This window comes from Oscarella lobularis, chromosome 13 (genome assembly GCF_947507565.1).
Source record: "Oscarella lobularis chromosome 13, ooOscLobu1.1, whole genome shotgun sequence".
Classification (NCBI taxonomy): Eukaryota; Metazoa; Porifera; class Homoscleromorpha; order Homosclerophorida; family Oscarellidae; genus Oscarella; species Oscarella lobularis.
The window spans coordinates 1813240-1831248 of record NC_089187.1 but is presented as its reverse complement, the minus strand read 5'-3'; the positions used below and the strand labels follow the sequence as shown (position 1 = coordinate 1831248).

Genomic DNA, 18009 nt, shown 5'->3' with positions numbered 1-18009 from the left:
GCGAGCCTTGCATAAGGTTTGACCAGCTAGGAAGGCAATGATCCAGTCTCAGCCTTTCGCTTACGCAAAGTCGTACGGCAGCTCGTCTACGCAAGCGCAAAATTAGCTCGTGACCTTTCCACCATGAAGAAGCAAAACGGTGAGTTCTGAGTGCAGACATGGTGTAGAAGAGCGCATTACATCGCTTTTTAGGATCTTTGATTTGCAGAGTAATCTCTTCTTACTCTGCTCGACGTCTTGAGCTTCTTCCTTCTTTCAACGCTCGCCGGACTCTACTCTGGATGCTCGGTGCTGTGGCATTTCTACTTTTCTTCGGAAATTTTGTCGTTAGGACACTTTTTTACTATTACAACGCAGCTCTCACAATCGAGTTTTGGCTATACCGTCTAATTTGTCAAGGACTTCTTCTGATTTGCACGTCCTTTATAATAGCACTGCTTTTCGCTCCTTTTGGATACGCAGTCATTAACGGGCTTTCAGGCCTCGTAATGGGGTTTATAGTGGGAGGACTGCTGCCACTTTTCTCCGCTGCACTTCCTCGCATTGTCACGCTAGCAGGCCTACCGATCTTTTCTGGAGTCAGTGCCACGGCAGGAGCGGTACTGGCTGGGGCTGTCCCACTTGCAATCGGACCAGCCATTAAAATTGCTGTAAAGGGAACATCTCCTGTTGTAATGGGCTTTGACCAGAAGTCGGCAGGACTAACTTTAGTTGCCCTGGTAACCGGCCTTTCCCTCGGCTCTAGTACAGGAGCGTCTGCAGGGGCATTAGTCGATTTCGTTATTTTAAATGTCGTTTCTTTTGGTCAAATAAGTGGCGCAGCTCTTGGGTCAATTGGAGGGGTCTTTCTTTCCTTGACTCTCACTTCAAAGGTCCTGCACGAGACTAGGTTGGTTTCCGCTGGATTTGAGCCGTCCGTTCTAGGAGCATTTGGTGCAGCGTTCACAACAGTTCTGAACATCAATGTTGACATGGAACCGCCATTTGGAGCAGTTCTTGTAACAGTAGTGGTGGTTTCTATTGGGGCTCTTCTAGGAGCAGTTCTTGGCTGCATAGACGGCAATTTAGCATCGTTCGTCAATCTGACAGCTGGAGACAAACTTGTTCTTTCAGAATGGAGCGATGATGGTTGGTGGACAGGACGAGCCTTTGCACAGAAAATAAGATTTCCTTCAACCTTGGTTGAAGTACAAAGAAAAAATGAAAGCGGAAAAGAAGTATATGAATCAACCGGAAAGTTTATTCCAACAAGTTGCAAATGCTTGGTCATTAAGCAGTACACAGCCAAGCGGTCAGACGAAATGAGTCTGGAAGTAGGGGATGAGATTGGAGATGTTCAGTTTGACAAATCGAGGGGTGATGAGTCATGGTGGACAGGACGGTCTTTGCTTCACAGTCTGAAGCAAGGAAGCTTTCCTGTGGGACATGTTGTTCCTTATCCTTCTCGTGACGTTTCTCTCATGTTTGTTTTAAGGCAATTCATGGTTATAAAACACGCTGTTGTAGTCCGTGATTCTATTGACTTTCATGGCCTGGGCTTACGCAGCGGTGACCTGGTAGAAATTCCCAGTGCGGGTGAAGCGGTCCTACGAAGGTTGGGAAGGCACAAGTGGCGTGCCGATTGCAGAGATTTGGTTTTGGGTTCTATGGGTCACATTTCATTCAACGACTTGGATCCTTGGTTGCCTTCTAAATTTGCTGTTGCGAAGCGAAAATTTACTGCTAAAAACGACAGTGAAATCGATTTGCAAGATGGCGATATTATTCGCATTAATGACGGCACAACATCATCTAGCACATGGAAGGGAACTAATCTTACACTGTTTGGAAAGCCAACAGGGAATTTTCCTAGTAAAAATGTAACAAGGATTTTGAAAACAAGTCTGTTGTCTACTGCATTAAAACCTAATAGTTATAGAAGAGCTCTTGCCAAGGCGGTTGGTGAGTCAAAATGGAAGACAAGTAGGTCACTGCTTATAATGCTGCTTAGTCTGCCAATGATTATTCTAGTGGCGAAAGCAGCACGTGAAAGATTAGGTCCTCTACTGGGCTCTGATATCAATAGAAACGTTTTGCTTAAAGGTAAGTAATAACGGTAAACTTCAGTGAATCACGTACATCATTCCTTAGTGGAGAAGTCTGATATCGTGTCCAGAGTTCATGCCGAAATTTCTCATTTGAGTAAGGAAATTGTGTGTTTAGGTGAGTTCGGTGAAGAGTATCGTTTGTCTGTTCCTCGTGGATCGATTCGTCGGGGTCAGAGAGTGACTGTGAAGATCGTAATCAAGTTGGCGTACTGTCGCATCGGCGAAGACGAAGGCTTGCAAACTTTAATCGAAATTACTCCAGATCAACTAGAGTTTCGGATTCCGGTTCATTTTCAATTCGATCATCAACTCATTTTGTCAGAAACAAAAACAAGAGAAATCGTGCTGTATTACTCAGACGTAACTCCATCTAAAAACTACTCTGCTATAGCTACTCTTACGCAGACTGGTCAAACTGAAAAACAAGATGAAAGCGTTATCACGTTGGATGAAAAGTATGTTAGCATTACAACGCGTCATTTTTGTGGGTTTGGTGTGCGTCAAAAGAAAGGCTATATTGAACTTATCGGCCAAATCTATGTTCCCCTCATAGAACAGGTTAAAGATGCGTGGGATGTGCTCATTAGGATTGGCAGAGAATCAAAGCTGAAAGAAGCAGATATCACTCTTGGCAGAATGAGTCTACGTACGACGTTGCCTATCTTTGTTGACGTAGAAATGAAGCGGAATTTAACAATTAAAGCGTCGGTGTCAGAGGGCTGGTCTATTAGACAGGACCAGAAGCGACGTTCGATTCGTTTTGCCCTCATGGAAGTTCATTCTTTCTGGATGAAACACGAACTGAATTTTACACGAACAGCGGCAGTAGATACTAGCAAAGAACCCGAGTGTGTTCTCCATTTTATATCCGGTAAATTATCTCGTGACTGTCGTGTTGTCCGGCCATGGAAAAAGGAAAAGGAACATCCGGCTAAAGAGGATGCAAATCCTCGGAAAAGAAAACTAGTCGGTGCTAAAAGTTCTACGGCTGAGAAGATGAGTTGCTCCTTTCCTTCAGATGAAGAAGTATTGGAGATTGACAACTCCGCCGCATGGCAAGTTGTGTTGACCGTCTCTTCATTAGTTGGCCGTCGTTGGTCTCAACTGGCGATTCACCTTCCTATCTCTTCTAACGATATTGACGAAATTGGTAGTGACCGGGGACGATCATCTGAGGAAAATTCAGTGAGAGCCATAGAGCGATGGATTACCGCAAAGAGTGACGCTCAGCCTACAGTTGGTGATCTGTTACGTGCTTGCAGTCGAGTCCACATTGCCAGGAGGGCTGTTGTAGACGAATATCTCAAAATTTACGGAACGTCACTAACACTCTAATTTTTTTCACGTACAGTACCTTGTTCCTGTAGTCACGCCCTTCAAATCTCCGTATATATTGTACAGTTCTACTACTCAAAATCTCACGTGACGACGGTACTTGTGAGTAGACGCGGAGTCGAAAATGTTGGCTCTCGTGTTTCTCGTTCTGGCCGGCGTCCACTCGTCTCCCTCCGTCCTTCAGCAGTTCAAAGTCTTCTCGCAGAAAAGCGAAGGCTACGAGACGTTTCGCATCCCGGTCTCGTCCAGACGTCGAATGGAACCCTAGAGCTGACTCTCATCCCTAGTCAACACTCTAATACCTGTTTTTGGCATTAGGAAGCGGTAATCTAGGGTCCAGGTTTTCTAAGGCATTTGTCTGTATTGCCGGGGAAAAGTCGCTGTTGGAATGCCTTCTGGTAAGTGCGACAAGTTCGCGTTTCTTTAGTGACGTCTAGTTCTAAAGTTTATCGTAATTCCGCAAGAGACTGACGCAGTGCCAGTGCTTATATCAGGTAGAGTAGCAAAAGATGTATCTACCTATATGTAGGGGCACATTCGGCTCTAAAGTAAGTAGACACGCGTGCTTCAGCTAAGAACTCAGAACATAGAAGAAAGAAAACGAAGTAGTAGCAGGCAGCTTAGAAAAGACTTAGTCTTGGAGTCTCATGCACTTTGACGGTATCATGATACGACTACTGTTCCTGGGTTTCTACCCTCGTCATCGCAGCAGCCGCAGCCGCACGCAAACCATATAAGGCCAGCCTGCGTCACAGCTAAAATAAGCGAGAAAGCCGCACCGGCACCAATAAGAGCCTTTTGATTATCCGCCTTTGACGCTGCTATGGCGTACATTATAAAGGAAGGCAAAGAGCAAAGAAGGGCCCCCGTTAGAAGGACTATAGCACAAACTCTTGCGCATATGTCTTCGCAACAGTTCTGAGATGAGCGATGTACTAAGAACATACCACAGCCAAAGAATCCAATGCAGACAGATGCCACTGCGGCAATTGCGCCGCCTTCCAATTCTTCATATTTACCAGTCTTTCCTTTATCTTCATCAATTAGAATAGAGATGCCTATTCCCCAAGGAAACCAGTTCGACTAGAACGAACAGACCAGATCCATGCACCCTTCTCTTCCCTTCTGGTTTCACTCATGATCACGACTTCTGGGAAAAGTGAATCTCACGTGACGTGAATTAACTGACTTCTGTGCGCCGATGAAGGGACTTAACTAACAGAAACGCGCCTTCTTTCCTTAGCCTCTTCTCATTCTTTACGTTCTGGTTTTAAGCTATTTTCAAGCTGGCTTACTGCATAATCTAAAGGTAGCTTATTAAGGTACAGCTAGAACTAGCTTGCTACTGTGAAGTGGGAAAGATTTGAAGATGATCGATGCATTCAACCTGAGCTGGGAAAAAAAAATTATTGTACTAGGGTACGTTTAGTATCCTCATGCAGTCACAAACCATAGAAGAGAACGAAGCTTAGAAAAGCGAATAGAGATCTACAGATTATTCCGGGGGGAAGAAGGTGCGAAAAGTATCCCACTCGTAGCGTTAGGTCAAGACGAATCGGAAAACGCAAACAAGTCAACCGAATCGTCACTGTGTCTACGTGGATTAGTGGCTCTGGTATGTCATATCCTGTTCAACTGGAGTAGTCCTCGTTGGAGGTTATCTCGTAAAATCCGTCCAACGAGCTGACAGTGGCCCCGAAGGATGCTGTGAACGCACGCACGTATACCTCTAGCTGAAACATGACCTGCTCCGAGTCCTAAGCTTGCGCCTTGTTGTTGAAGAATAGCCTACGATGCACGACAAAGGAAAGACAAGCATCGAAGCAGAGAAGGGTAATTTTCGGTCTTGCTCGACGGAGAACCAACGAGTCCCGTCGACTGCCCGTCTAAGCGTAGACCATCGGCATACCTTCAAACAGAACATCCGATCTCCACTTGCAAGGCTTTCTTTCTGTTTTGAGATGCGAAAAACTGCCGGCGAGGGCGGCGAGGGGGCCTCATTAACGTGAAAACGCTACCGCCGCGCAAAATTACTTCGAAACTGTCGCTGACGCCAAAAAGGTAGCTCGCGGAAAAGCCTAGTCGAAACATTCACCCCAGAAGCAGCTCCACCGTTTACCCGGATAAATACGAGAGAGTCCCGGAGGCGAGAAGACGAAAGCTTGCAATAAGTTGACTGCTGCGACGTTTTTTAGTAACGGCACAACCAAAGGTCTTTACGTTAGGAAATCCTGTTCACATAGGTAACGCATGTTCTAATCCAAACTGTCAGGTGTCATTGACGTCGTTCCAAACGAAGGTTCAACGTGTATCTCTTGCTTTAATTAATTCTCATCCATTCGAATGCAAATGTGGAGCCGCAGCCGCTTTGGGAGGCAGAATATGACTGTGCATTATTCTGCTGGGACCACGTGGAGCGAATCTACGAAGGACTTTTGGCGTATTCTAGACTAACAAAACGACAGCTGCATGCTTCTATAAACGATCTGAGTCGCCTTCACCTATCAATTTTGAATCTATGTACATATCTTTTATTCCATTTTCTCACTAGATATTAGTTTGTATTGTTATGCCTGGAACAATATTTGTTACTGGCACTGCTCTGAAACCAACAGACCTAATATGATAAATGGCAAATGCCCCGCAACTTTTTTGTGTGGGCAGAAATAAATATGCAAAATTGCCTAATCACTTTATAAAAAGGCATGGGAGCCTCTTAATCTAGATCATCGTCAAAAATGTCAGGAACCTCATTTCCAGTTTCCGAAGAAATTGCTGATAATATCTTGAAAGATGCTGCACTCATCTTCAAAGCTTGTAGGGATAATTTAGCAATTTGCACTTGATTAAACAATACGCATTGTAAGCACAACGTCTAGCAAAATAGACCTGTTTACTCACGCGGTTTGATAGCTGGATGGTCTGGAGGCAGATGTTTACTTTCTTCAAAGACTCTGGTCAATAATTCTTCGCTTTCATCAGACTTTCCATTCAAATTCAAGCACTGCGTGTACGTTGAACACACTTCGAAACAGAACAGTAAAAATAACGTTCATACTGAACATCTGGAACTCACTCAGCGATTTTTCTTTGTTGCCAGCAGGAAGATTCTTTGTAGAATCCCAACCTATTTTTGCTGTTACAAGAGCTTCATCCAGCTGTCCCGTTCTCATATAAACTCCACAAAGGTGAAAGCATGAGAAGGCTTTAGAAAAAAAACACGCCAATTAAATTAAATAACTATGAGGGCAGAAGTAGAATTCTTGTAACGGCGTACCTAAAGAAAACTCTTCTTTTCTAGCAGCACTGATTTCGGTCCCAATGGCAACCGACTCTTTCAAGCAGTGAATGACTTCATTTCTGTTTAACGTAAAATTTTCTTCACGCAAAGCAACTCCCAGATGAGCAAGATCTGCAACAGAAAGCAATAAACCAGGCCATTTTCGGTATTTATGCAAAATTCTACTGTTTGCTTTTATGATCAGAGTAAGGAATTCCTGGGGTCCTTCTTCGAGGCAAGCCAAACTGTCTCTAATAACTGGAATAGCTTCTTCATGCCTTCCCGACGAAAAAAGATTGACTCCATGCCGGTTAAGAGCTATAGACACATACTTTTTAATAATGCTTACATTCTAGCTAGAGTTCACTCAACCTAAAGCAACGAGAAAATTCTCGGGCGGACACACTGATCTTATAAGTAAAAGACCTTTGCGAGAGAGCTCGCAGGCTTGGGAAGGGGAATGCTGACCCATCCGAACCAAGTTCTGGCTAACAACTGCATAAACTAAAAAAAAGAAAAGCTTGCGCAAATCAAATCAAAGCGAACTTACTAGCTCCAAGAAATGGATGCGTATCTGGAAGTATATCCCGATAAATGTACAAACTTTTAGCAAAATTTTCTGAAGCTTCATCACACAAACTGAGTGCCGTCTGATAACAACCAAGTAGGAAATAACCTTTGAAACAAGATCATCAAGAAAAACGTTTCACAAGAAGGAAATTTACTGACACGCAGCAAGCTGGTCACGAGGACCACATTTTGCCAAATAAAGAGCATTTTTCACAGATGGCAGCCCATCTTCGAGTCTTCCTGACAGAAAGTAGAGATTTGAGAGTTGCAGCAAAACTAGCAAACAGCAAAAAGATAAGCTGGAGGCAAAGAAACCTTGTTCTTCTTCTTGCGCTATAATTTACCAAAGGATATGTCTCTCGCGTATGGTTGACCTTCAGAATCGAAAGCGCTGAGAATTCTTCGAAGAGTCATTTCAGCAAGATCCGGAAGATTACGAAGGTTTTGGGTTACCGCAAGCATGCACAACACTATTAATAATCACCTTTCAAATGAAAGAACATCAGTGTGATAAGGAAAAACCTTCTGCGTTAAAGACGACATCGCAACTGGTAAGGTCTTCGAGATTTCTTCCTGCTAAAGCTCGCCGAATGTTCTCCTCAACTTCTTCTAGATTCTGCAGATTCCAACTCAGAATTAATGCCAAAGACACGTAATCTAATGCAAACGTCAAGGTAGATAAAATATAAATTTCATTTACTTACAATTTCGTCTTCTATGGCGGATTTCTTCCTCGGAGAATTTTGCCATGTTGGCCTCAAAGATTTCGACGCGCAGAGAGCACAATCGCTTACAATCTTCGTAGTGTGAATAAAAAAGAGCCAAAGAGCAGCAGTAGTCAATAAATCCTGAACATGGTTCATCAAGCATCCCCACTCTAAGCATTTTCTCAACAGTTGCATAGATGTGAGGAGTAAGAGAAAGAAGAGTCGGACTAGTCACGCGCTTGCCTAAATCTTCCAAAGGAGGAAGGCGCTTGAGCAGAGCGTTGGCAACCAACTTCAGAATGCTGCGGAACTCAGTCATGTTTACGCCTATTCGCTGCAGCACGCTTGCTTGTATCAAATGATGCATGGAAAAAGTCACATTCATATCGTTATCAGGATCGCTGACTTGCTGAATGAGCGAGCGCTCATTCAAGGTCACAATAGCCTTGGAAGCTTTGAATCGTTTGTCAAGTGAACTTGTTTCATATGGAAACGCAGCATCAGCAACGACGTCCAGAGGAATGTCTCGCGATGACATGACAGAGCCGCACTTCAGAAAGAGATAACTTTCCTGAGAATCGTCTTCTCTCACGTCGTTAATATCCAGTTCCCATGTGAGAAACACGCGATGTTTTTCTCTCTCTTTGTATGCCAACTGAGCCTCCAAAACAGATTTCTGGTCATAGTTCGAGGATCCAAACGGATGAACTGACTGAAGTTCGAAACCCTGTGATGCATCTTAAGATCCTCTTTCAGGTGCGACAAGTGAAAGTAGCGCAGGAAGCTGTCTAAGTTTAAGGCGGCCGCTTCCAAACGCTTCGCTTCAGCTTCGATTTTCCTCCAGTACATTAAGAAGGTTATTTTGCGCTTTTCAATGAACGTTCCAGCATGAGATAAAGCCAGTGGAAGACCCTCGACGGGAGATTCTGTCGCCACCTTTTCTGCGTACTTTCTCTCGCTGTATTCAAGGTCTTGTAGGGACTCTTCGGATTTTCCGGACCAGCAGAGAAGAGCAACGACAGCCTTTTCCTTCTTAAGAGAAGTCAAAGACAGCGATTCGATATTTCGCTGATAAGCGATATCGTGCGCCAGCGCTTTTCTCGTCGTGATAATAATGTGACAAGTGGCTCGGGGTCCGGGCAAGAAATCTTTGACCAAGTCAAACTCGTCAGCATTGTCAAAAAGGAGCAAAGATCGAGGATGAGATCTGAGATAGAGCAGGAAACAACGAAGAGCATCGGAAATAGAATTCACAGAACTGCAAACGCCACTGCTAAAATCAGCAGCCCTTATAATCTAAAGAAGAAAAAATTAGAGCAATTTCGGTTTCAATTTGACAACGAATTCCTGCCCATAGACTGAACTTACGTTTTCCCTCAAAGACCAGTGAAGAGACGGATATGATTCGGCATTAAAGTAGAAAACGCCGTCTGAATATGATTCGGCGTATTGACAAACGTATTTGAAAGCTAAAGTCGTTTTTCCGACACCACCAACACCAGACACAATCTAAAACCATCCAATAGATATAGTATAGACATTTTGTACATGCCTGAATTTTCTGAGAATCCAACGGTTCCGTTCGACTGGTTTTTTCCTTGCCGTTCCACAGATAGCGCGCAATCTTTTTCAGCTCATCATCTCTACCGTAAAACCGACGGTCATCAACAATGCAACGAGGCAGTATATCTACAAATCAATAACTAATTATAAGGCTTTAGAGAACCGTAGTCTTACGGTTACCGCCAATACTCCTGTCACCACGAGGAATGTCTGCTTTGCGCAATCTTTGAACTTCGCGAAGCGTCGTGCGAAGTCGTTCTATAGACGACAGCTCCTGACCGTTGGCCGCTCGATACTTCTCAAGCAAATCCCAGGCCATAAATTTAACGCTTAGACCACGAATTGCGTGGTGCTCTTCAACGTCGGTTAGCTCAGCCATGCGAACTCCAAGAGAGGCGCCTAGCTCTTTCCAATAATGCCCAACTTCTTCAAAAGCAAATTTATAGAGAGACGTGGCTAAGAAAGAGATGACGAATCAAAAAATCTCTAAATAATTAATTATTGCCAGGGTCAGTCTCTGAAGCCGATGCGTTCAAAGATTTTGCAGAGCTGTATACTGCAAAGAGAAAGACAAGATAGACATGTACAAGCGTATGAAACTTTGCTGTTCTTAGCTTACGTACATTGCCTTGTAATTACTGGTTCATTTGCGCAAGTCTTGAATATGCGCCTAAGCGCACCTCTGCAATAACCGTCTTGGTGGGATAGTTATTTTTGCAAGTACGCTACACTACTGCCGAATGCTCGTAGTGCATTCGGGCGGGCGGGGTCTTGCCCTCGGGCCACGTTCCCGCCCCTCGTGCTCTACTCGCTGTACGTGTAGAGTGCAACTTCAACATATCTCTTACTTGCAGGAAAGACGTTTGTCTAATGCTCGCGTCGAGTCGTACAAACGGCGTAGTTTCAGGCTGCTCGATTGGTGCTTGTCAGCAATCCGTAGAAGCAAATCGTTGCATTGCATGATCTCTCTGCAACGACAAAGTTTGAACGCTGCAAAAAAGGCAAAGGAGGACTCACTGAAGGTAAATGCCGCAAACAACAACGACAGGGGGGACTCGAGAGTGCGCAGTACACGCCGAAATGACGTCACGTCCACTTAGTCAGTTTTCTTTTGGAATTCAGTCTGCATCAGCATAAATATGAAAGTGTTTCTCGCCTGTGATCTAAACACACATGAGGCTTAAATTTTCGCTATCTGTTAGAACTCCTCGAACTTCATTATCATACTAATGACAGGCTTCATAGAATTCAAACGAAGACGATGGCATAATCTTTCTTCCCAGCTACTTTCAAAAAAACTCGTTATTTCTCAAACAGCCAGTGGTTCCGAGTTTAATTAATAAATCAAATCGTTAAACATATCTCTTTATAGAAAGAAATGCGGTATCGGGTAATTCTCAGAGTAAAGCACTGAAAGGCTTGCAACGCAGCCAGTGCATGCTTTACTTTTGTAATCGCCATTTGGCTTGACAAAAACGGCTGAAGACGCATAATGTACGTCCTTCCTTTTCCTTGATAAACGCAGTGGGGGCCCGTCCTTAGTTATTAAGATCACCAAGTATTTTCACAGACAGTCACTGAGTGGCTGACTTTTGACTGAGGAATAACCGTTTCCCTGACCAGGCGATTCTTCGTCTCTCCAACGTACGGCAAGCCGGAACTGATCACTTATTAGCCCTCCCTTGATCTCGTTTCCACATTCGAATTTAAGTCGAAGTTTTCATACGATCTCCGCTTCCTCTATCTACTCAAAACCTCACGTGACGGTGTAGGTGAGTAGACGAGGAATCGAAAATGTTGGCTCTCGTGTTCCTCGTTCTCGCCGGCGTCCACTCGTCTCCCTCCGTCCTTCAGCAGTTCAAAGTCTTCTCGCAGAAAAGCGAAGGCTACGAGACGTTTCGCATCCCGGGTCTCGTCCAGACGTCGAATGGGACCCTCCTCGCCTTCGCCGAAGGCCGAGTCGCGATCGATCGTCCCGCCGTCGGCAACGCGTCCGTCTGCTACGGATCGCCCGCGTCGAAACACGACAGCTCGTGCGTGGACAAGGATATCGTGTATAAAAGGAGTTACGATGCCGGCGCGACTTGGACGGCGACCGTTGTGCTAACCGAGGCGAATGCGACCTATTTCTATTCGAATCCGAATGCGGCGGTGGATCCTCGGACGGGGCGAGTCTATTTGCTCTATGCTCGCTGTGCCGTGTCGAAAGTGTACGGGGATTGCGTCGACGTTGTACGGGAATCGAATAACGACGGCGAGACGTTCGGCGATCCGCGTTTCTACGAGGATCTTCCGCTCGGGATTGGGGGCCCTGGCGGGGGATGGGTTGTGCGACGTGCGATGGGGAAGCCGTGGCAGGGGAGGGTCCTCTTTCCGAAACACGGGAAGAGTTTCTTGTATCGCTGTGGCTAGAGTCACGGTAAAGTAACTCACCGTAACTGTAACAGGTAGCGCACGGTAACCGAGGGGAAGAAATCGTTTAGCGCACTATAGAGAATGGACCTAACCTAGAGAGCTTAAAAAGCGTTTTTTTCATGTACCTAACCCAACCCTAACCCTAAACCTTACTGGTATCGGTGGCGGCCCCGCTCCGGGCTTAACCGCCCCAATGAGCATAGGTCGCAGAGGGGGGCTTCGCCCCCCTGGAACCACCATGCTACGGGCGGTTAAGCCACAGTCGCGGGTGATCGTATATCGCCGTTTAGGTACAGAGAAAAAAAAGAAAGAAGAAAAAAAAAGAAAAAAACGATCACGCTTCGGGATTCGAACCCACGACCCGTCACGTGCCCCGTGGTTCATGCATCCCCAGCGCCCTGCTCAGCACCCCCCCCCCTGCCCGTTGAGCTACCGCGACCACCTTGCGTAGGAGGTGATATCACATGCTCTTAACTACAAAATTACCGTGACTCCAAGCCGTGAGACTTGAGTCACGGTACCGTGACTCTAGACACAGCGTTCTTGTATTCGGATAACGAAGGTGTCGATTGGAAGGCCGGGCTCACGCTTGAATCCTTCGGAGAAAACGAGATTGCCGAAACGTCCAATGGCAGCCTTGTCATGGCGATACGAAGCGGATACGCTCCGGCCTTTCTTCGTTCTGACGACGGGGGTGCAAAGTGGTATCGCCCGGATGTGATGACGTCTCTTGTTAATCCGAACTGTCAGGTGTCATTGACGTCGTTCCTAACGAAGTCCAACGTGTATCTCTTGCTTTCTCATCCGAATACAAATGTGGAGCCGCAGCCGCTTGGGAGGCAGAATATGACGGTGCATTATTCTGCTGATATGGGGACCACGTGGAGCGTCCTGGCTCAAATCTATGAAGGATCTTCGGCGTATTCGAGCGTTATTCAGATTAATGAGACGACGGCTGCATGCCTCTATGAACGATCTGAGTCGCCTCCGCCCATCAACTTTGAATCTATGTACATAGCGTTTATACCGTTTGCACGCTAAATGTTTTACGTAGACAATTGAGACATTTTTTTTGACTAGCGCTTTCCAGCTCTTGAAACCAATTTGTAGCAAAACAAATAAAATAAAAATGAAGAAATTGCTCAGTAACTAAACTTTGTGTGCAAAGATAACTATGGCTATGGAGTTGCTCGATGACTCTTTAAAAACCGGGCACGGAAGAAGTCAAGACCTGCGAGTTCAATTCAATTTTTTATGTTTTGAGTGCCATGACGTCAAGTAATAATGACCTCAGGGTATGCCGGTTGTTCGATGGTAGGGTAAAATGAACGCAAACTATTATTTAATTACATTAATGGACGCCGTCAGTACTACTCATAGCAACGTGATGTCGAAAATATCTATCACATCACTTTACTTCCGCGTTACGAATACACCAGCCGTTACTCTAAAGATGCCGCGCCTTACAAAGCTTTTTGTAACATCAGTTCACCGTCATCGAAACATACGAACGAAGATAACAACATCAACTTACCATATTCAGCTCATAGCAACGTCCAAATAATTCATGCAAGAACTTCTACACAGAACATTCTATCGAAATCACGTGCCTCTGCCTGACGTCAGCTTCATCGCCAGGCGCATCGTCCGGCATGCCCAAAGCGTCGTCAGTTTTTTCTGAAGACGCCGATCCTGACAGTCTTCTACCCGCTACTGACTCCAGGTCGCAGAAAGAAGACATATAAATAGTATCGAGATTAAGGTATTTCATTGGTGACTCTTCCTCCAGCATTTTGCCCAACTGCATAGACAGCATTTCAAACGACGGGCGCATTTCTGGTTCACTGCGCCAACACTCAGACATCAGTTCGTACCTGAGAAAAGAGCAGTGTACAATGGGCAGGCGAAATCGCGAGATCTGGACTCACAGTTCTTTGGAGCAATTCTCTGGACATTCTAACCGGTTACCACTACGCAAATGAAACAGAAGATCCTTACTTGCCATGCACGGATAGGGAAAACAGCCTGTAAAAAGTCGGCTTCGAGATGCAGGAGAATAAAAAGAGAAAATCTACCTAGAGTGACTATTTCCCAAAGAACAACTCCAAACGACCATCTAAACGCATAAATAAAAATTCTACTCCAAACATTTGAAATTCATGAAACGTACACGTCGCTTTTTTCGCTGAAGAGACGGTGTAGAATAGCTTCGATGGACATCCAACGGAACGGGAGCCGTCTCACTGTCGTTTGATTGTATGCTCCGTCTTCGTAGACGGCTTTCGTTAGTCCGAAATCGGACACTTTAAGAATTTTTTTTCTCCGACGAGCACGTTGCGACACGCCAAGTCGCGATGGACAAGATTTTTACCGGAAAGATAATTCTAAAAGGTAAAATTCTGCAAGTAGGCTGTAAAAATTGCGAGCTTAGAGCGTTCGTACCATTCCCGATGCAATTTGCCAAGCAAAGGATAGTAGATCTGAAGGCGTTAACTTCCAATTGACCTCCTCGCTACCCTCATCATCATCGTCCACGGCGACTGAATCGTAATCGTTCCCGCTTTTTAAAGTATCCTTGGCCTGACCCTCCTCATCTTCCTTTTTGTTCTTCTCGCCCTCATCATTCTCGCCCTTTTGTGACAGTGAGATACTAAGACTCTAGAAACAAACGATCATTACATTATATAGATCAATGAGACGGCATAGACAACATGGCTAAGTGCCTCTTTCTGTCTCTCCACTTCTACTTCGTCTTCTTTCGTTTGCTGAAAAACGTAAAGCGAGTCAAAATAAAAAGCTTTACAAGGTATTTTAACATACGTCCACTCTTCTCTTTTGAAGAAAGCTGAGTAAATCACCGTGACAACAGTACTCAACAATAAGGAAAGGGGGCTTTATTGCCGTTACGCATGACAGCATGCTGACAATATGCGGATGACGTCCGATACGTTTCATGAGCTTGATTTCCTCCAAAAAATCAATCTCGTCATGGTGAAGATACCTTTCTAAGAATTAAATTTCAAGAAAAACGTTACTTTACCATTTCGAGAAAATATGCATGTGTATACCTTTGAGCATTTTACAGGCAACAACAATTTTATTTTTATTGCCGCTGAAATCGCACCTCACTTCGCTTTGAACGGTCTGCGGTTTTGTGGCACTGCCATATAGATATGCTTTGCGCACGACTCCGAAGAAACCTTCGCCTATCTTTTCAAGCAGCATGATGTTGCCGGGATGGATTTCCCATTCGTCTACGACTGTCATCGAAGAGCGATCCTTTTTGCGGCGAACGAAGACAGCGACAAAGACGACGACAAGCAAAATTGAGACGAAAAATGATAAAGCGACAGATATCACAATGATCACCGATTGAGATAAATCTATAGAAGCCCAATTATTATAAGCTAAGATTACAGCAATACGTTACCGCTGTTTGAGAAGTATTTTTTCAAAGGAGTCACGTCTTCAAGTCGCATACAGTTGATGCCATTGCCCGTGAAACCAATGGCGCACGTGCATATATAAGATCCGTTCGTATTTGTACAATTTGCGTATTGGTGACACGCTCCTTCGACGTTACATTCATTCAAATCCTCGCAAACTTTTCCGTCTCCACTCCAGCCCGAGCGACACGTACAGCGAAACGAACCAGGCAAATTCGTGCAATTTGCTTGCGAATGGCATACGTAATTGGTACACAAATCGCACTCGTTTATGTCAGCGCAGTAACTGCCGTTGCCCTCCCAGCCAATCTTACAAACGCACTTGTAGGAGCCATCTCTTTTGACGCACTCTTGGTAGTTCTTGTTGCAAGTCAAACATTCTCTATAATCTAAAATCAATTAAGAGTACAGTAGGTTGAATGCCAAGAATCAAGTCAAGATTCATTGAGTTACTGCACCTTCACACGTGGTGCCGTTTCCTATAAATCCCGCCTTGCAAGTGCATGAGTAAGAAAACAGAGTATTTGCGCACGCTGCGTTTACGTCACAGTTATCGGAATTAAGGTAACATTCATCAGTATCTAAAGATTCACAAGGTGCAACTAAGTTGTCATTTGCTTTCATCTCTTACCCAATTGCGCTGGCATGAGACACACGCTTGGCTTTTTTTCAAGACAATACCGTGAATTCCAAAAGCTAGTTTTTGTTGTTGTTGCAACACAATCTTGCTTCTTTCGTTCATACTCGCTCTTTTTATTTTCTGATGGCCCCCAGCTGGCATAAACGAAGGGAGAATCGTCGGTCCAACTAAACTTGCCTTCACCGTCAATGTCATTAAGTCCAATCCAAGTCTCGTTACTATTAAGCACACGAGAAAGGTGGTTCATTTCATGACCTGAATGAATGCTGGCTAGAGAGCCTTGGTTATTGCTCAGCCTTTCGCACTCGGCCAACGACTCATGCCAACTCTGCAAAGTGTCAAGTCGCCTAACGCAAGAGTGCACAAAAAGATGCTGCCAACCGCGAGGACACATGTAGACCTCTAAAAGAATCACAATAAGACAGATTGAAGTCAAATGTCGTAACACTGACCGCCGAGAGAAATTTCTTGAATATCCTCAACACTTCGATTTGAGCCACTTATCTCCCCTGAAACAAAATCTGGGAGATCTGTATGACTATCTTATCGTCTAAAGGCTTACTTTTACAGATATACCCTGCCCTGGTAGAACAATTTGCAACAGCCCAACCAAAGTCAATACCATCAAATCCGAACAAAACGCAATTGCCCTTCGCCTGCGCCGGTTCATATTTCGACCATTTCGTGAACGTGACGGGAAAGCCATGAAGCCACGTAAAGGCTCTCGACGTATCATTGTAACTCAAGCCAATCCAATACGCTGATCCATTGAAGGGAGACAATTCTTTTGCAATAAAGAAATAATCGCTCATGCTATTAAATGTGGCTAGATGAGCATTGCGCTTGTGACATTTCTTGCGATGTGCGTGTTCTTGCGAAACGGCTTTATCTTCGTCCTTCGACAAATAATAGCAGGCATTCTTGAAGTAGATTTCCTCTTTTCTGCAAGGATTATCAAAAGGCGGCGGGTTTGTTTCACGATCTTCATTGACAAAATCGACTAGGAAACAAAATTGACAATAGAAAACTAGTTGCGACCAAGTCTCATACCTAGAGCTACTTTGCATAAACTTCGTTTATTGCTAAGGCAATCAGCCGTCCTCCAATAACCAGTGCGAGTGTTCATAGCAACGCACGAACGAGAAGAGTCTGCACTTGGTTCACCTCTAACCCACATGACGTAGCTGCATGCACAAGCACATTCGATTATTTGCCACTACCGCATGCAGTTTCATCGCACTGCACCTTAACAATTGTTTATTGATCCACTTGAACTGATTGCCGTCATGTCGCTCTAAACCAATCCACACGTCCTCTTCAATCAGTTCGCCTTGTGACTCCAAGTCAGAAAGGAAAGCAAGTACAAACGCGTGTTCGTGAGAACTGCTAATGCTGAGAAGGTTACGACCACATTGTTCCACTAAAAAAATCTGCCTATTAGTGGTCAAGAAAGTCGGATATTTTGTAAGAGTATAGCAATAGCCAGCATAGAGAGAAAAGCCACGAGGACAATCTAAAGAATAATTTAAATTAGAAACGGCTCATAGATCAACGTTAATTCGCTGTACATTTTCTCTCTTCACAGAGAATTAACGACGGCTTCCTGACATGCTCCATTGCTCTGTTTTAAGGACAGATCGCAATTCCTCAACGCCGTTTCGTTTCCTTTGCAACCTCTACCATAGGTGTATACAATGTCGTCGTTTTTAGTTACCGGAAATCGCCGTTTAGCTGAGATCGGTTCTCCGTAGCCTAATTCGCGACAGACGACAATGGAATCATTTAAATTCCAATTGCTGTTGCATATGACGCGCCACGTTTTGTTGACATAAACTTCGACTCTTCCCTCGCTTTGCTTTGCTCCACCAAAACCCTTGAATAATCGTATACGCCAGTCTGGGTTTCGGCACGTGACCTCAATGCCATATTTGCTCTCTATATTCGTTACCAACCGCTCAAAATAGAA

At 44.7% G+C, this 18009-nt stretch overlaps 5 protein-coding genes across 7 annotated transcripts; 2 read left to right on the top strand and 3 right to left on the bottom strand.

The window, feature by feature from the left end:
* Positions 1-240: 240 nt before the first annotated feature.
* LOC136194397 (uncharacterized) lies at positions 241-3488 on the top strand. Its single transcript, XM_065983495.1, has 3 exons — positions 241-1962; positions 2011-2082; positions 2131-3488. Exons 1-3 carry the CDS (start codon positions 282-284, stop codon positions 3420-3422), a joined length of 3045 nt encoding a protein of 1014 aa, XP_065839567.1. The 5' UTR covers positions 241-281; the 3' UTR covers positions 3423-3488.
* Positions 3489-5941: 2453 nt separating this feature from the next.
* On the bottom strand, positions 5942-8660 carry LOC136194516 (uncharacterized). The gene is made up of 11 exons (XM_065983669.1): positions 7977-8660; positions 7795-7929; positions 7617-7742; positions 7432-7548; positions 7253-7378; positions 7075-7206; positions 6889-7020; positions 6700-6834; positions 6499-6627; positions 6324-6446; positions 5942-6263 (listed from the first exon to the last, which is right to left on the bottom strand). The coding sequence occupies exons 1-11, from the start codon at positions 8515-8517 to the stop codon at positions 6139-6141; spliced, it is 1821 nt and encodes a 606-aa protein (XP_065839741.1). The 5' UTR covers positions 8518-8660; the 3' UTR covers positions 5942-6138.
* Positions 8568-12337, bottom strand: LOC136194517 (uncharacterized). Of its 3 annotated transcripts, none has more exons than XM_065983672.1 (9): positions 10770-12337; positions 10560-10705; positions 10391-10510; positions 10166-10224; positions 10048-10098; positions 9723-9998; positions 9532-9668; positions 9348-9488; positions 8568-9275 (listed from the first exon to the last, which is right to left on the bottom strand). In XM_065983672.1, exons 3-9 carry the CDS (start codon positions 10501-10503, stop codon positions 8568-8570), a joined length of 1485 nt encoding a protein of 494 aa, XP_065839744.1. In that variant the 5' UTR covers positions 10504-10510; positions 10560-10705; positions 10770-12337. The 3 variants fall into 3 exon arrangements, with proteins under 3 accessions (XP_065839744.1, XP_065839745.1, XP_065839743.1); XM_065983673.1 differs by having other exon boundaries at positions 10560-12057; positions 12111-12337; XM_065983671.1 differs by having other exon boundaries at positions 10560-12337.
* Positions 11309-13042, top strand: LOC136194518 (sialidase-1-like). Its single transcript, XM_065983674.1, has 2 exons — positions 11309-11931; positions 12490-13042. Exons 1-2 carry the CDS (start codon positions 11337-11339, stop codon positions 12996-12998), a joined length of 1104 nt encoding a protein of 367 aa, XP_065839746.1. The 5' UTR covers positions 11309-11336; the 3' UTR covers positions 12999-13042.
* Positions 13043-13445: 403 nt separating this feature from the next.
* Positions 13446-17752, bottom strand: LOC136194572 (uncharacterized). The gene is made up of 16 exons (XM_065983752.1): positions 17612-17752; positions 17289-17556; positions 17094-17227; positions 16606-17043; positions 16496-16552; positions 16035-16445; positions 15862-15984; positions 15388-15792; positions 15026-15340; positions 14778-14962; positions 14669-14722; positions 14400-14615; positions 14128-14341; positions 14033-14073; positions 13886-13982; positions 13446-13831 (listed from the first exon to the last, which is right to left on the bottom strand). Exons 1-13 carry the CDS (start codon positions 17658-17660, stop codon positions 14243-14245), a joined length of 2754 nt encoding a protein of 917 aa, XP_065839824.1. The 5' UTR covers positions 17661-17752; the 3' UTR covers positions 13446-13831; positions 13886-13982; positions 14033-14073; positions 14128-14242.
* Between the last annotated feature and the right edge of the window lie 257 nt (positions 17753-18009).

Coding starts and splice junctions, on each gene's coding strand:
- LOC136194397 (XM_065983495.1), top strand. CDS start 282: ATGCTCGGTGCTGTGGCATTTCTACTTTTCTTCGGAAATTTTGTCGTT. Junction 1,963..2,010: donor TGAGTCAAAATGGAAGACAA/GTAGGTCACTGC, acceptor TGATTATTCTAG/TGGCGAAAGCAGCACGTGAA. Junction 2,083..2,130: donor TAGAAACGTTTTGCTTAAAG/GTAAGTAATAAC, acceptor ATCATTCCTTAG/TGGAGAAGTCTGATATCGTG.
- LOC136194516 (XM_065983669.1), bottom strand. CDS start 8,517: ATGTCATCGCGAGACATTCCTCTGGACGTCGTTGCTGATGCTGCGTTT. Junction 7,930..7,976: donor CCGCCATAGAAGACGAAATT/GTAAGTAAATGA, acceptor CGTTTGCATTAG/ATTACGTGTCTTTGGCATTA. Junction 6,447..6,498: donor CAACAAAGAAAAATCGCTGA/GTGAGTTCCAGA, acceptor TCTGTTTCGAAG/TGTGTTCAACGTACACGCAG.
- LOC136194517 (XM_065983671.1), bottom strand. CDS start 10,503: ATGCAATGCAACGATTTGCTTCTACGGATTGCTGACAAGCACCAATCG. Junction 9,999..10,047: donor GGCTTCAGAGACTGACCCTG/GCAATAATTAAT, acceptor TCTCTTTCTTAG/CCACGTCTCTCTATAAATTT. Junction 9,489..9,531: donor TGGATTCTCAGAAAATTCAG/GCATGTACAAAA, acceptor GGATGGTTTTAG/ATTGTGTCTGGTGTTGGTGG.
- LOC136194518 (XM_065983674.1), top strand. CDS start 11,337: ATGTTGGCTCTCGTGTTCCTCGTTCTCGCCGGCGTCCACTCGTCTCCC. Junction 11,932..12,489: donor CTTTCCGAAACACGGGAAGA/GTTTCTTGTATC, acceptor CCGTGACTCTAG/ACACAGCGTTCTTGTATTCG.
- LOC136194572 (XM_065983752.1), bottom strand. CDS start 17,660: ATGGAGCATGTCAGGAAGCCGTCGTTAATTCTCTGTGAAGAGAGAAAA. Junction 14,963..15,025: donor TGCCTGTAAAATGCTCAAAG/GTATACACATGC, acceptor TTTAATTCTTAG/AAAGGTATCTTCACCATGAC. Junction 14,616..14,668: donor AGAAAGAGGCACTTAGCCAT/GTTGTCTATGCC, acceptor GTTTGTTTCTAG/AGTCTTAGTATCTCACTGTC.